The 16,072-nt window shown below is 40.1% G+C and overlaps 1 protein-coding gene across 1 annotated transcript; it reads right to left on the reverse strand.

Annotated features, from left to right (window-relative positions):
* Nucleotides 1-347: 347 nt before the first annotated feature.
* Nucleotides 348-4,851, reverse strand: LOC135507319 (E3 ubiquitin-protein ligase TRIM21-like). Its single transcript, XM_064926883.1, has 2 exons — nt 4,699-4,851; nt 348-2,536 (listed from the first exon to the last, which is right to left on the reverse strand). The coding sequence occupies exon 2, from the start codon at nt 2,515-2,517 to the stop codon at nt 886-888; it is 1,632 nt and encodes a 543-aa protein (XP_064782955.1). The 5' UTR covers nt 2,518-2,536; nt 4,699-4,851; the 3' UTR covers nt 348-885.
* Nucleotides 4,852-16,072: the final 11,221 nt, after the last annotated feature.

A 16,072-nucleotide genomic window follows, 5' to 3' on the forward strand; every position in this document is an offset into this window, starting at 1 on the left:
AGAACCAATAAATACATTTACTCAATAAAATTGTATTTTCATCTTTCTTAAAAAAGTTTATATATTGTCCCATAATATATTCTGTACTCTTATTTTTTTGTCTCCCCCATCGCCCCCAAAAAATATGTTTATACAAGTTGAAGTCAGAAGTTTACATACACTTAGGTTGGAGTCATTAAAACTCATTTTTCAACCACTCCACACATTTATTGTTAACAAACTATAGTTTTGGCAAGTGCATGACACAAGTAATTTTTCCAACAATTGTTTACAGACAGATTATTTCACTTATAACTCACTGTATCACAATTCCAGTGGGTCAGAAGTGTACATGCACTTAAGTTGACTGTGCCTTTAAACAACTTGGAAGATTCCAGAAAATGATGTCATGGCTTTAGAAGCTTCTGATAGGCTAGTTGACATCATTTGAGTCAATTGGAGGTGTACCTGTAGATATATTTCAAGGCCTACCTTCAAACTCAGGGCCTCTTTGCTTAACATCATGGGAAAATCAAAAGACATCAGCCAAGACCTCAGAAAAAAATGTAGTCCTAGAGTGTGCAAAGATGTCATCAAGGCAAAAGTGGCTACTTTGAAGAATCTAAAATATATTTTGATTTGTTTAACACTTTTTGGTTTACTACTATTTGCTATTTCATAGTTTTGATGTCTTCCCTATTATTCTACAATGTAGAAAATAGTAAAAATAAAGAAAACCCTTGAATGAGTAGGTGTCCAAACATTTGACTGCTACTGTACATGTATTTGGGTTTTTTAATATGTTGAACCAACTACACCTTTAAGTAAATTTCAGTTGATAGTCTTTTCAGCAAATAAAAACATTTATTACCTATGTTATGATGAAAATGTCCCTCCATTGTTTAATCAGTGTGTGTGAATGACAGGAGAAATGATGAGTGGGGCTGAGTTTTTACCACCAGCATTCATACAGGGGCTGAAGAATGGATAGAGTTTCTCTGTAAAGGTGCAGCCAGTGAAAGAGTAGATATGAGACCTGGCCTCCACATCGTAAAAAGAGACTTGACCCTCCTCGTAGTCAACGAACACCCCCACCTTCTGGGGCTTCTCTCTCAAGGAAAGGAAGACAGGGGGGAAGGTACAGGCTTTGTAAGTATTCCCATCCCTCAGAGACACAGTCCAGAGTTTATACGCAGAGCGAGGTGAGATATTAACCTTCCTGTCTTTGGGCTGTCTGGCCACACCTACATCCCAGTCAGTTTTCCGCTTAACCGTCACCTCATAGTAAAATCTCCCTGAGGAGAAGCCATCCTTTCCAAGGACAATGGGATACTGATAAAACCTTTTTGGATTGGGAGGACGATTCTGTGGTGTGTCTCCACATTGTACTTGTTTTCCATCTTCAGACATGATGAGATATTGATGTGCCGTATCGGGGTCCAGAGTCACATCCACTGCATACTGCCGAATCCTCTTCAGTTTGACTTCAAGCAGCTTCTCCATCTCTTTATTCAGTGTCTCCTCCAGCTGAGACACAGCTCTCCTCACAGTCCCCACACAGAGATCACTGTGAACACTGATCTCAGACCAGTCCTTGGTGGGTGGAGGGGTGCACACCACGGATGTGAAGCTCTGGAGAAGTTGGAGGTGGTCCTCAGTGTGTGAGAGCTGCTTCAGCTCTGTGCTTCTCCTCTTTAGCTCAGTGATTTCCTGCTCCAGTTCTTTAATGAGCCCTTCAGCCTGACACTCTACTGCTTTCTGCCTCTCCTCAATCACCTCAATTAGCTCCGCCTGGCTTTTAACAATGGAGCGCACCAGAGCAGTGAAAACCTGCACGCTGTCTGCTATCTCTCTCTCTGCATCTCTCTTGCTGAGATCTACTGAGAATTTGATATCTTTAACCTTCTTCAGTCGCCCCTGGATAATCAGCTGTACTTCTGCTTCAGTTTTCCCCAGCTGAACCTTCCTCTCTCCAGACGCTTCCTCTATAGGAACAGTGTCATGAGTCTTGTGGTCTGTTTCAGTGCAGAACTGACACACACACGTCTGGTCAGTCCTACAGAACAGATCCAGGAATCTGTCGTGCTTCTTACAGATCCTGTCTTCCAGGTTCACCACAGGGTTGATCAGTTTGTGTCTCTTTAAGGGTGAGGCTATCTGATGAGGCTCAAGGTGAGTCTCACAGTAAGAGGTCTGACACACCAGGCAGGACTTCAGGGCTTTGTGCTTCATCCCAGTACAGACGTCACAGGGAACTATTTCCGGTTTGGAAGGGGACCCATCTTTACGTCTGTCTCTCGTCTTTTTAAAATTCTCTACAACTTCTCTGAAGGTTGCATTGATGTGAAGCTTGGGTCGTCTCGAGAATGTCTCCTGACACAGTGGACATTGACACATGTTCTTGCCATTCCAGTACTCTGTGACACAGGCCATGCAGAAGTTGTGTCCACATGAAGTGGAGACTGGCTCAGTGAACACATCCAGACAGATAGAGCACAGGAACTGCTCTTCAGACAGGAGACTGCTGGAGGAAGCCATATCTAAAAAGAAGGCGGAACTAAAAAAAAAAAAGAAGGCGGAACTATGAATTATTTCTCGATTGTTTCAGTGCCATTGTCAACATGGCATTTAAAGACACTAACCAACACTGATTAAAATTGTTTAAACATACAAACAGGGTTGGGTATGTTACTTTCTAAATGTAATCCGTTACAGTTACTAGTTACCTGTCCGAAATTGTTATCAGTTACATAACTTTAGGATTACCCAAACTCAGTAACGTTCCGTGCATTCCGTTACTTTTAGATTACTTTCCCCTTAAGGGGCATTAGAAGAAAACAAAAATGTATGTTACCAATTGAACGACATCTATTGCAGGACAAATCAATGTTAAAATGTACATAGCTGGCAATATATGGATGTTAAATTTACTTAATGGATTGGTTATGTAGGCTTCTTCTAACCCATCGCTTTCTACTACATATAATAACACGATTAAATTATATCTTTACAATTAAAAACCAAAGTCTATCAGAATTCCAGTCATTCCAATAAATGTTATACATCTTGATCTTCAGGAATAGGACTTGGAAATATGGAAGTATAGATTAGCCAAATTGTTTTACCTGAGCATGACCCCAAAACTAAGGAATTATTAGCCAGTTCTACTCTGTTGTTTATGATTTTTGTTGTCATGGAGGACTGATTGGGCTCATTGATTCGAGTTGAAAAAGAAATGCTGCGCTCATGGAATGGCATACTTTGAGCACTACTGAAAAGTGCTATTTACACGTGAAAAACAAATGCCATATGCTGCATTTGCTATAGGCCTATTCTTTACCTTGTTGTTGGTGACACTTTGATATCTTGATAATATGCAGCTGTTTAAAGGGCAAATCCAGAATTGAACCAATAACGAAATGTGCTGCCCGACTCTGTTTTGGTAAAAAGCTGAGGGATGGGCCTGGAGAAATGTAAACACTCTCAGATTAATAGACAGAGCTGTGGATGCAAGGACTGACCACTCATGATATCAAAATTATTGTTTAACCATGTTATGAGGCTATACAGTGTTTGTTTACATTTACAATGTTTATAAACACGGGGGGGAAAAAGGTTTATATTTTCGGTTCTGATGCGGTATGACAGTTGAACTAAGTTCATGAGGCATTTACAAGTTATATTCTTCAAGAATCAATGGATATATATGGATATATGAATATATATATATAATTTAGAAATCCAAAAATGGATGTAACAACTACAGATTGTCCCTTTAAGTCTCTCAAAAGTGTTCAAGTTTGAGCATGTCTCCATTAGGCCTATGGATCAGCATGAATTAGATTGAGCAATAAAAGCCCCACTTTTATTCCATAGGCTGGGATCCTCCCTATGCAGCTGTTGCAAGAGCACATTTTTCACTGACTGTCCATTGGTTTCAAGAACAATGATTGATAGGTAGTTTAAACTTCTTGAATTCAAAAGTTATTGGCTTCAAACACACATTTAGATTTGTGAACATCCATCCACAACAACCACAATCCGTAAGGCGCAAATAGCTAAATGAGAGAGCAGCAGTGTGATTCACATCAATGCGCTGTGTAGATATCAATAATAAGTGATATCCGTATCGCCGTAGACTACGCCACTACTGTCATCTTTACCTCCAAGCGTTTATTCAAATTGGATAATCTTTGGATGCCGACACCAGTCGCACCATTAGAAGACATAGGTTGGATTGTAGCCTACAAAAGCCTATTCCTGCTCTTTTCCCGTGATCCATCAAACACATTTGGTGTGTCATCATATCTGGTCTCTGACTTGTGGTCAGACTCGCTCAGGTGGAACAAATTTAAACACGTGCCTTTTTTCAATGCTGATTTGAATGTCAAAGATTTTTCGCAAACATCCTTTCTGAATTTTTAAGTAATCCTTGAAGTAATCAATTCGTTTTTCAAAAGTATCGGTAATCTGATTAAATGTTTTTGTTGTTGCTGGTAACGTAACGCAATGTTACTACCTTTTTTTGTAATCCCTTACATTGAACAGATTACATGTAATCCGTTACTCCCCAAACCTGCATACAACATACGGTATAAATTTGTCAATCTACAAAATAAAGTTAAACACAGGTACTGTAACCGATAAAGAAAACAGGAGAATACAAGAATTCAAAAAAGTAGAATGCATCTTCACCTGCCCTTGTAAATCTCTACTCACCTGTATCTATGTGTGTGTAAAAGAGTTTGGGCACTTTATCAGATTTATCGGAACTATATACTGTGGTATAAAAACTGCGTAGCTGTCTTAATGGTTTTCCAGATGAGTTTAAGATCGTTTGCTTCTGTAGGCAACATAAAGTATGTCTATACACTTGAGTTTCTCTGTAGTAAAATGACGTTGACATGCTGCTCCCCACCCAGTGCTGCTCTGTGCTCTGGAACAGAATTAACTCTTTCACATGTCTGATCTCTCTTCATTCATGATACATTCTTGATACAACAGTGTGAATCATAAATGTTAATTAAGGAGTTACTGCAGATGTATTGAAGGTTTTTTAAAGACATCGACTACAATAGAATTCACAGGGGATGAACAAATACAGTCCGTCTAGGTAGATTTGATCCTGATTTAACCTTTCATTGCAGTAGACTAAATCAGGGTCACACAGTGTTTCTTCTTCACCTCACACACATGATTCTGGGCTTAATAAAATACACCTATACCATGTCAGATATGGATTTGAAATGTAATACATTGAGTTTGCAATATAACAAAATGGTTTGACAAAGCAACACAGGATTTTCGACTGTTGAATTATTTATTTTGTTTGATTAATGATGAAAATATGAAACATATTCATAACATCCCACCCATTTTTTTATTTTACCTTTCTTTAATTAACTAGGCAAGTCAGTTAAGAACAAGTTCTTATTTTCAATGACGGACGAGGAACAGTGGGTTAACTGCCTGTTCAGGGGCAAAACAACATTTGTACCTTGTCAGCTAGGGGATTTGAAATTGCAACCTTTCAGTTACTAGTCCAACGCTCTAACCGCTAGGCTGCCCTGCCACCACATGAGGCCACTAGATCATTTGACTGCAGGAAAGGGGTACATAAGCAGCGAAATATCCCAAATTATGCCTTTAAACATACTCACTTTCGCTCATACAAACTACCAGTTCATCAAGTCATGCCAGACAATGGGAATGTAAGAAAATGCCCGTGCTCGCCATATGCTGAATGCCTGCATATGCTGCTTGTGGTGCCTAAAGAAGTGTTTAACGTACCTGAATGGTTTTACGGAGTACCACTTTAATCCATTTCTATATTGTGAATGGCATTTATGCACATTTTACACCTAACTAGCATTTGCGATACTTGCCCCCTATTGTCTCAACAGCCAACACACACATTCACGCTCTTTCTTCTTTCTCCCTCTACCTCTCCCTCTACAAACTCTGTAGGAGTTTGTAGAGAACAGTAAGAATATGCCGGGAAGGGACCGGTGACATGGTGAGTTAACAAAACGTTTCCAACAGAGAACACATTCATTTACCTCCATAATCTAGAGTCATACACCCAAAATGACAATGCTGATAAAAACAAAAAGCATAGTACATGTAAAATGCACATAAAATCAGCAGTGTAATGTTTGGATTTAGTCTTGTCAGGTGATCTGTTGTGTCCTCAATTTTGGTCTAATAATTTCCCCATAATCTCCAAACTCTTCCTTTTCAAGTGCTACCATGCTTATGCCGGTGCATAGCATTTTTCTTCTGTAAGAAACATTTCAATATTGCCCCATCCATATAAGCCTAAATGGGAAAACCCACTCAACTATCTTTTGGTATTTTTGTCATTAGTCCACTGTTGATACAGTCCCAGAATGTTTTGCATTTTGCATCATCATGACGTGGCAGGTGACACTTTGCTAATTTGTTTATTGAAAGTCCAATATCTTGAAGACTTGACTGCTGACAGGCCACATATTTTGGGATTGTTAATGGAGTTTGGTGCTATTCTACAGGTTGTGGAGTTTTGGTTTTGTTTCGCCTCTTGTGGGTGAAGTTATCGTGAGAGATTATACAAATGTGTTATTTTTTTAAATCCATACTACTGTTTGCATATCAATGTCTTTTTACATTGTGTGATTGATGATCATGGTTGCTACTTGTGATGTATTCCTCCTTGACAAATAGAACTGACTAGCGGACATTTTAGGAAAATTTGTGAATTTAATTTTCTACATTTGTGCAATGTGTTCTCCCTCCCCTGTTAACAGGATCGTGTTACTACGGTGGATCAGATATGAAATAGACATTTACTCTAATACGAAAGTTTTCTATTACTCTAATGTATGAAATGCAGGCCCAAGAGTACTGAAGTTGCCTTATGTCAGAGGCAATGCTTGATCATAACTGACAATCCCAAAATTGAGGCAACATTGAGTCATTACTGCTTACTAAGTTTGTAATACTCTATCCATAGAAAAAGGGATTCCCTATGACTGGATCTCTATTCCCTTCATGCGTTTGTGTCATGACACAGAACTGTAACATTTTTATGCAAATGAATAAAAGGAAACAATCAATGTCCTCTTGTCTTTGTCAGAGCTGTGGGGCAAGAGAGAATCAGTTCAATCTTGGACATGGGTTTGTGTCTGCATGTCACTAAGATATCCACTAAGAGAGAGAAACAATAAAACAATATACCCAAATATAAAACAATAATGTATGTATACCCAACAATAAAACAATATATTGAATTAAATTAAATGCTTGTGATTGGGATGTGGTGAAATGGAAATTGCACAGGCTTCAAAGTATATTTTTTCTGTCAAATACGTTAGCTGCACTTGAGCTTCCCTGGTGCATTATAACCAATAGAATAGTCCCAAAAGTACAACCCCACCAACCTGGCACCACAAAATTAGAATTATTAAATGCCTATGTCTGGCACTCCATATACAGGCTCAATCAAATGCTCAAAGTGTCTGACAGAAAACAAATACAATTGGAATTCAGGTCTGTCCTGTATCAGTTTGACTCTTTTCTAATTACATTTAACTCTACCCTGTGGTGGATATCAGGAATAAATCCCAGCTGACCATGACCCCAATCCTGTCCTCTATGCTGCGATTGGTCGACTTCCACCTGGATACCGTGACCATCCTCACCTAGATCCACAACCAGCTCAAAGGAAGTACGTCCTTTATCACATTCACCTACATCCACAACCACCTCAAAGGCTAAGAAGGTGCCATATCGTTATCTTCTCTTTGAGAGAGAATAAGAGGTTAAGAGAGAAAAATAGTATAACTTTCAGGGGAAAGGTCAGCATTAGATCTAAATATATGTTTCATGATTAGCTACTCGTGGTGTGATTGTGATAACATACAGGAACTCAAGTCCTTTTTTTTTCACCCGACCTAAAATATCTCACAATCAAATGCCAACCGTATTACCTCTCAAGAGAATTCTCTTCGGTTATAGTCACAGCCGTGTACATTCCTCCTCAAGCCGATACCACGACGGCACTCAAAGAACACTCACTGGACTTTATACAAACTGGAAACCACATATCCTGAGGCCGCATTTATTGTAGCTGGGGTTTTTACCAACCAAATTTGAAGAAAACGCTACCGAAATTCTATCAACACATTGACTGTAGGACTCGAGCTGCTAAAACACTCGACCACTGCTACTCCAACTTCCAGGATGCCTACAAGGCCCTCCCCCACCCTCCCTTCGGCAAATCTGATCACGACTATATTTTGGTCCTCCCTTCCTATAGGCAGAAGCTCAAACAGGAAGTACACGTGCTAAGGACTATTCGAAGCTGGTCTGACCAATCGGAATCCACGCTTCAAGATTGTTTTGATCATGGGGACTCGGATACGTTCCGGGTAGACTCTGAGAATAACATTGACTAATACACTTATACGGTGACTGAGTTTATCAGGACGTGTATAGGAGATGTTGTACCCACTGTGACTATTAAAACCTACCCTAACCAGAAACTGTGGATAGATGGCAACATTCGTGCAAATGAGAGCATCCTGTTGGGCTGTATCACCACCTGGTACGGCAACTGCACCTCCCACAAACGCAGGGCTTTCCAGAAGGTGGTGTAGTCTGCTCAACGCATCACCGGGGGCAAACTACCTGCCCTCCAGGACACCTACAGCACCCGATGTCACAGAAAGGCCAAAAAGATAATCAAGGACAACAACCACCCGAGCCACTGCCTGTTCACACCGCTATCATCCAAGAAGGCGAGGTCAGTACAGGTGCATCAAAGTTGGGACCAAGAGACTGAAAAACAGCTTCTATCTCAAGGCCATCAGACTGTTAAATAGCCTTCACTAGCCGGCTACCACCCAGTTACTCAACCCTGCACCTTAGAGGCTGCTGCCCTATATACATAGACTTGAAATCACTGGCCACATTAAAATGGAACACAGGTCACTTTAATATTTTTTTACATATTTTGCATTACTCATCTCATATACTATATATATACTGTTTTCTATCCCATTATACTGTATCTTAGTCAATGCCGCTCAGACATTGCTCGCCCAAATATTGATGTATTCTTAATTCCATTCCTTTACTTTAGATTTGTGTGTATTGTGTGTGTTGTGAAATTATTAGATATAACTGACCTGTTGGAGCTAGAAACACAAGCATTTTGCTACATCCGCAATAACATCTGCAAAACAAGTGTCTGTGACAAATACAATTTGATTTGATGAATTAAAGCAACATAACTTGGATTACTTTTTCATTTCATTTGAATGAAGTGACTATTGGGCTTAGCAAACGCAGCATGACAATGTGAACATGAATGTTCAAGAATTGCAAATCGAACCATACATTAGCCTCCTTTCTCGAGTAGCATTGATAAACATGATGCTAACATTATCTCACAAATGTGAGGACGTTTGAAGCGGTAAACCCTAAGCATTTTATTATGATCAAGTCTCGTTCTTTCAACATTTTTTAAATGAACCTTTATTTAACTAGGCAAGTCGGTTATGAACAAATTCTTATTTACAATCACGGCCTACACCGGCCAAACCCAGACAACGCTGGGCCAATTGTGCCCCGCCCTATGGGACTCCCAATCACAGCTGGTTGTGGTACAGCCTGGATTCGAACCAGGGTGTCTGCAGTGACACCTCTAGCACTGAGATGTAGTGCCTCAGACAGCCTCTCTGCTCTCTGTAAAGAGATAAGCAGGCTGTAGGATGACTCGGATGCTACGATTAGATAGAGCACACTCAGCACACCTTTTCTCCCATTCAACCTTCCCTTATTGCATTTCACCATAGGCGTTACCATTCCATATTAGAGGCCAAGTGGGCATGACTGGGCATGATTGAAATCATACTCAGCACTCAAATATCCAAGGAACGTCATACAATTCACGGAATCTCGCAAATCTGTTTTGGAAGATACTGACTATATGACAAATTATCTTATGTACCCTAGTTAATTTTGGAATAATAAGTGCCGCGGGTTGCTTTCAACCTGAGAAGTCGTGTTCTTGGTTTAGCTCTCCTTTGAGGGATAGTTTCCCTTATTGATATCACTTATTAAATCCGCTTCAAGCAATGTGGATGAAGGGGAGGAGTGTTTTGTTCCTAACGTTTTGTGCACTCAGTATATTCATATGTACAGAAAATGTCATTATAATATTTCAGAGGAGAACCGTGGCATCACAATCTCACACTTAATTTGTGCAAATACGTATAAAAAGTATTTCAACAGATTTAGTGCATTTTTCTGCGGCTTAGTTCGTGTGAAAATACTTTTTTTTGTGCAACTTAATTCGTAGGAAAATACCATTTTTGTGTTACTTCAATTACAGAAAAGTATGTTTTTGGGGGGAAAACTTCTGAACAATCTTTTAAAAGTTAATGGAGCAATGCATTTTGGGCAATGCTTTTCTACGCGGTCTTTGTGTTCCACATTTATTTATATAAAAAACAAACGTGTTAACAACCGAATTATGTTACCAATCATGTTGTCCCCGAAATACTTCTAATATAATACTATCCTTACGTTTTATTAAAAACATGTTTAATGCCAATGCTGTTTTCTATGCTTGTTTTCGCTTAATACTGCTGTATGCTGGTGCTATGTTCGATTTTATGAGGGTTGGCAGATTCGAGTAAAAATCTGTTATTGTCTGTTTTTTGTGTGGCATCAATGAAAGCATTTGATTGGGGAATGGGGATACATTTTCAAGATGGGAAACTACTTCATCAATAAACAGAAGACCTGTAGAAAATATGTTTGGTTTAAATTCCCCTGGTGCTTGCAACTATAACGAGTCTGGACTATAATCAATTAAGCCATATCAATGCAGTTAAACAGGTTAATGTAAAACAATGAACTATGTTGGCTTAGATTTATGGAGCTTCGAAGGCTGTTTCATGACAATTATTGCGGCCGTGTCAATCATGTTATATACTTTTGTAATAAGGCATTTGCCATCATTGTAGGCCTAAATTGGCGGCAGCGTTGGGATCACGTCTCGCTCATGTCTAGTTCTGTGATCTCGTGCTGGGAAGCATTCTTTTTTTTTCAACATTGCGTTGGATAAAGCAACAACGGGCGTGACGGATAGAAGTCGTCACGACAGGTGTGATCGAGCATTTTACATCAAAGTTCTCTGAAGCCGAATGGAAAGTGCTATGCCCTGACCTGTTCATCAGAAGAAAATCCTCCGTGACTGTCTAATTTACATAAGACCCAAAACAAACACACGGTGCACATTTACAACCATGGTATTCTTTTGTTACTGACGTTTATATCCAATAACCTGACAATGATCCACATCATGCGGGTAGACACATAATGTAAGTGTGTCATGCAGCAAAACACAACTATCCTTTTTTTTAGGGCGCAAACCAGTTATATGAATCACTGTTATCCATCCTGTTCTGATCTAAGGAAATGTGTGTAGGGTTGATATACAAACACCCAGGCATGAAGGATGAAGCTCGGCCCCTCTTGGTTCTCATTGGTGAAGACTGAACTCAAGTTACGTCAGACTCCCCAACATGTTATACTCCAGATGTTGTAGATAAACCCTTTTTACGGTGATATAACTTGTATCATTGCTATAGGGTTGTGAAACCCATAGCCGAATGACTTCAGACTGAGCATTTCTCCCTGGAAATTGCTGCTGACATTGAACATAGTTTAGGGTATTTAATTAATATCAGACTCACCTATACCACTATTCCCAACATCTTATAACCGACAGGTTGTAAATAAACCCTTCTTAATATGATATTATCATGATTATAGGGCTGTGGTTTTCCTTTGCCGAATGGCTAAAGACTGAGCATTTCTCACCATTTATTTACAGAGAGCAATTTCTGTTTTTTATGAAGACATTTTTTTTTACCCTTATTTTACCAGGTAAGTTGACTGAGAACACATTCTCATTTACAGCAATGGCCTGGGGAATAGCTACAGGGATGAATGAGCCACTTGATTAGATGATTAGGTGACCGTGATGGTCTGAAGGCCAGATTGGGAATTTGTAAGTCGCTCTGGATAAGAGCGTCTGCCAAATGACTTAAATGTAAATGTAAATGTAGCCAGGACACCGGGGTTAACACCCCTACTCTTACGATAAGTGCCATGGGATCTTTAGTGACCACAGAGAGTCAGGACACCCGTTTAACGTCCCATTCAAATGACGGCACCCTACACAGGGCAATGTCCCCAATCACTGCCCTGGGGCATTGGGATATTTTTTTAGACGAGGAAAGAGTGACTCATACTGGGCCTCCAACACCACTTCCAGCAGCATTTGGTATCCCATCTAGGGACCAACCAGGACTAACCCTGCTTAGCTTCCGAAGCAAGCCATCAGTGGGATGCAAGGTGGTACGCTGCTTGCTATAGGCAGTATCCATTTATTTACAGTAGCTTGATGATTAATTATAAAAATCCCAAATATACCAAAAGCTGAATCAAACAGAGATGTATGACTATTTAACCATGTTGATCATTACTGAAACATGCAAACTACAAACATTTAACCAGTTAAAGATAATGAATACATGACAACTAGATACAAATATTTTATTAAAAATAATTCATACAAAAGTAATGAGTTGGCTATAACATGACTTACAAAGTGAGTTGTGTGTATATGTCCGTACGTTTTTGTGTGCGTGTGTGTGTGTGTGTATTATGGTGTGTATTATACATTTCCCATCATAAAAATGTAACCAACAACCTGCTCAAAGGCATAGTACTTCCCTTATTATATTCACTGTCTTAGATCCGCAGTAACAATGGGAAAGTATGTCCTTTTTCGAAGTGCAGAACTGTGGAACCAGCTCAAAAGTAAGTCCTTTACCACATTCACTTATACAGTATCAACAACCAGCTTAAAGGGTCCATCTGTAGCTTCTACATCCCTTTTTGTACGTATAAATGAATGATATAACCCCATTGATTCTTCAAAAACGTAACTTATAAATGCCTTAGATTGACAGGAGGGATGATGAGAAGGGCAGATTTTTGACCATAATCATTACCAGAGGGACCGAAGTAGGAATAGAGTGTCTCTGTAAAGGTGCAGCCAGTGAAAGAGTAGATATGAGACCTGGCCACATCATAGGAGACCTGACCCTCCTCGTAGTCCACAGACACCCCATCCTTCTGGGGCTTCTCTCTCAATGAGAGGAGGATAGAGTGGGATGTACAGGCTTGGTACTCATTTCCATCCCTTAGCATCACAGTCCAGAGTCCATCCTCAGGTGTCAGTGTGATATTCACCTTCATGTCAGTGGACTCTCTTGCCACTCCTAAAACCCACGAAGTCTTCCCCTTAACCGTCATTTTTCATAAGTAAAATCTCCCTGGGGAGAAGAAATCTTCTCCAAGGACAAAAACGATCAAACCTTTTTGGATTGTCAGGAAGATTCTGTGGTGTGTCTCCACATCTTACTTGTTTTCCATCTTCAGACAGGATGAGATATAGATGTGCTGTATCGGGGTCCAGGGGCCGGGTTCACAAAACATTCTTAAGATGAAATTTCTTAACTTAAATTTCTTAATTTCTTAACTGCCATTTTCCCCTTAACTTTAGGACAGCTAAACCCTTGTCTTGAGACGAATGGATACTTTTGTAACCATGAATGTTTTCACAGTTGGCTAAAGGTTATTTAAGTAAGTTACAGCAAAAATACCAATTAAAACACGCATTATCTAGCTAGCTAGTAATGAGCAATATTTCGTCAATTTGCAAAGAAGAACTAGGCTAACGTTAACGTCATTAATCGTTAGCTATTTTGGCTATAATGTCTTTACACGTTAGCTAGCTAATGTAGCTGACTAACTTACCGGTCGCGCAGTCCCTCTACCACCATCTCTATGATGGACGACACCTTCTCCTCCAGCTGGTCCATGTGAATGGTCTCATCTCCCTTCTTCTTAGCAGCCGGCTTGATGCCGGACCACTTCTTTTTTTACGGCGTCACTGTCCCTTGCCATACCCCCGATGGCAGTAACAGACTCGGCCACTCTCGCCCATCCTTTCTCTCAGCAGTGACCCCGCAGTTATCAAGTCTCCCCAACAGCAACCTTTTCCTGGCTGCTATTTCCTCCACCATCACTTCAATCTCTTTTCTTGGTTATCCATGTTTTGATTTTGATACAGCTAATCTGATGGCTATAATGTAATAATCAAATCCGATCCTCCCTGTCACATAGGGCTATTTAATGGTTTCAAGCACATCACTAACGTCAATGCCACATAAGATATTTACGAAGTTCATAATAAAGATATTTACAAAGTTCTTAAGAAAACTACGAATTGCTAAGAATATTTTGAGGAATTGAATTTACGAACTGTCTTATGAACTTCCTACGTTTTTTCGTAAGTAATGTTTTGTGAATCCGACCCCAGAGTCACATCCACTGCAGACTGCTGCATACCTCTTCAGTTGGACTTTAGGCAGCTTCTCCATCTCTTTATTCAGTATCTCCTCCGGCGGAGACACAGCTCTCCCCACAGTCCCCACACACGTCACTGTGAACACTGACCTCAGACCAGTCCTTTGTGAGTGGAGGGGTGCACCCTAGGGATAGGAAGCTCTGGAGAAGCTGGAGACGGTTGTTAATGTGTGAGAGCTGCTTCGGCTCAGTGCCGAAGCCCGAGCCCGTACGGGAGTTGTAGGGCTGAGACAAGATAGTAGCTACTAAACAATTGGATACCAGGAAATTGGGGAGAAAAAAACAATAAAACACGTTGAGGCTTCACAGTGTTTGTTTACGATTACATTATTTACAAACAATGGAGTAAAAAAGCATACACAGTTAAAGTCGTAAGTTTACATACACTTAGGTTGGAGTCACTAAAACTCGTTTTTCAACCACTCCACAAATTTCTTGTTAACAAACTATAGTTTTGGCAAGTCGTTTAGAACATCTACTTTGTGCATGACACAAGTAATTTTTCCAACAATTGTTTACAGATGATTTCACTTTGAATTATAATTCAATGTATCACAATTCCAGTGGGTCAGAAGTTACCGTAAACTAAGTTGACTGTGCCTTTAAACAGCTTGAAAAATTCCCCAGAATTATGTCATGGCTTTAGAAGCCTCTGATAGGCTAATTGACATCATTTGAGTGAATTGGAGGTGTAGCTGTGGATGTATTTCAAGGCCTACCTTCAAACTCAGGGCCTCTTTGCTTGACATCATGGGAAAATCAAAAGAAAACAGCCAAGACCTCAGAAAAAAATATTGTAGACCTCCAAAAGGTCTGGTTCATCCTTGGGAGCAATTTCCAAACGCCTGAAGGTACCACATTCATCTCTACAAACAATAGTATGCAAGTATAAACACCATGGGACCAGGCAGCCGTCGTACCGCTCAGGAAGGAGACGCGTTCTGTCTCCTAGAGATGAACGTACTTTGGTGCAAAAAGTACAAATCAATCCCAGAACAACAGCAAAGGACCTTGTGAAGATGCTGGAGGAAACAGGTACAAAAGTATCTATATTCACAGTAAAACGAGTCCTATATCGACATAACCTGAAAGGCCGCTCAGCAAGGAAGAAGCCACTGCTCCAAAACCACCAATAAAAAAACAGACTACGGTTTGCAACTGCACATCGAGACAAAGATCATACTTTTTGGAGAAATGTCCTCAGGTCTGATGAAACAAAAATAGAACGGTTTGGCTACAATAGCCAACATTGTTTGGAGGAAAAAGGGAGGCTTGCAATCTGAAGAACACCATCCCAACTGAAGCACGGGGGAGGTAGCATCATGTTGTGGGGGTGCTTTGCTGCAGGAGGGACTGGTGCAATTCACAAAATAGATGGCATCCAAGAGGCAGGAAAATTGTGGATATATTGAAGTAACATCTCAAGACAGTCAGGAAGTTAAAGCTTGATCGCAAATAGGTCTTCCAAATGGACAATGACCCCAGGCATACTTCCAAAGTTGTGCAAAATGGCTTAAGGACAACAAAGTCAAGGTGTTGGAGTGGCCATCACAAAGCCCTGACCTCAATCCTATAGAGAATTTGTGGGCAGAACTGAAAAAGC

This window comes from Oncorhynchus masou, chromosome 21 (genome assembly GCF_036934945.1).
Source record: "Oncorhynchus masou masou isolate Uvic2021 chromosome 21, UVic_Omas_1.1, whole genome shotgun sequence".
Taxonomy (NCBI): domain Eukaryota; kingdom Metazoa; phylum Chordata; class Actinopteri; order Salmoniformes; family Salmonidae; genus Oncorhynchus; species Oncorhynchus masou.

What these genes read in the sequence shown, in the direction of transcription:
- LOC135507319 (XM_064926883.1), bottom strand. Translation starts at nt 2,517, where the DNA reads ATGGCTTCCTCCAGCAGTCTCCTGTCTGAAGAGCAGTTCCTGTGCTCT.